At 44.1% G+C, this 866-nt stretch overlaps 1 protein-coding gene across 1 annotated transcript in view; it reads left to right on the top strand.

Annotated features, from left to right (window-relative positions):
* LOC103373434 (glutamate receptor ionotropic, delta-1-like) overlaps window positions 1-866 on the top strand; it is a 109,231-nt gene that overhangs the window by 79,425 nt on the left and 28,940 nt on the right. The window contains exon 11 of the mRNA XM_008303320.1: window positions 484-650. Coding sequence (XP_008301542.1) covers window positions 484-650 — 167 coding nt within the window. The remainder of the gene's footprint in view (window positions 1-483; window positions 651-866) is intronic.

Below are 866 nucleotides of genomic sequence, written 5' to 3'. Positions count from 1 at the left end.
CGGTAAATCAATTTATTACAGTAAAAGTTTTACAAAGTAAATGAACAAACACTAGTAGCTGTAAATAAAACATTACAAGCACCAAAATGCCACATTAACATAAAGAAAAAGAACAAGTACAGTAATAGAAAACAGACGGTAAACCACAGACATGAGGGTCAGTGAAATAAAAAAATGTAATAAAACACACACCATGTCCAAGTAGGGATTAAAACATCCATGAAATGGTCACAAATGAATTTTCTCATCAGTTTCAGGTGTATCAACATGAACTTGACGTCAGTGAAGATTCCTCGGCTGAACATTAAAATAAAGTTGGTTAACTGTGCAGCGCTGCGCTGACCGGCAGCCATGTTGGACAAGATGAACGTTACATCTGATTGGCTGCTTTTAAACGAGTCCAGTGTTTGTGTGTTTTGCTGAAACACGAGGAACAGACGGTGTGTAACCGTGGGTTGTGTTTTCCCTCCGCTGTGTCTGCAGGCGAAGAAGAGTCCGTTCGCCTTCCTGTGGGACATGGCGGTGCTGGAATACGCCGCTCTGACCGACGACGACTGCACCATCACCGTGTCCGGAAACAGCATGAGCAGCAAAGGCTACGGCATCGCCATGCAGCACGGCAGCCCCTACAGAGACCTCTTCTCCCAGAAGTAAGTCGCGTGAACCGCCAACGAGTCCACACATTCACCTGTGAAGGGCGACGGTTCACCTGCAGGCAGCTCCGAGTCACACCTACAGACATGATGGTATCAGAGTTTAGTCTGCAGGTCCAACAGCACAGACTGAAAGTAGAAAGACAAAATACAATAAAGAGACTAAATATGACAAGAAAGAGACTAAAAACTATTAAAAAACAGGCCAAATAT

The sequence above is a fragment of the Stegastes partitus genome, unplaced genomic scaffold, assembly GCF_000690725.1.
Source record: "Stegastes partitus isolate 25-593 unplaced genomic scaffold, Stegastes_partitus-1.0.2 Scaffold1980, whole genome shotgun sequence".
Taxonomy (NCBI): domain Eukaryota; kingdom Metazoa; phylum Chordata; class Actinopteri; family Pomacentridae; genus Stegastes; species Stegastes partitus.
The sequence above is the reverse complement of the archived record's forward strand: the minus strand, read 5'-3'. Positions and strand labels throughout refer to the sequence as shown.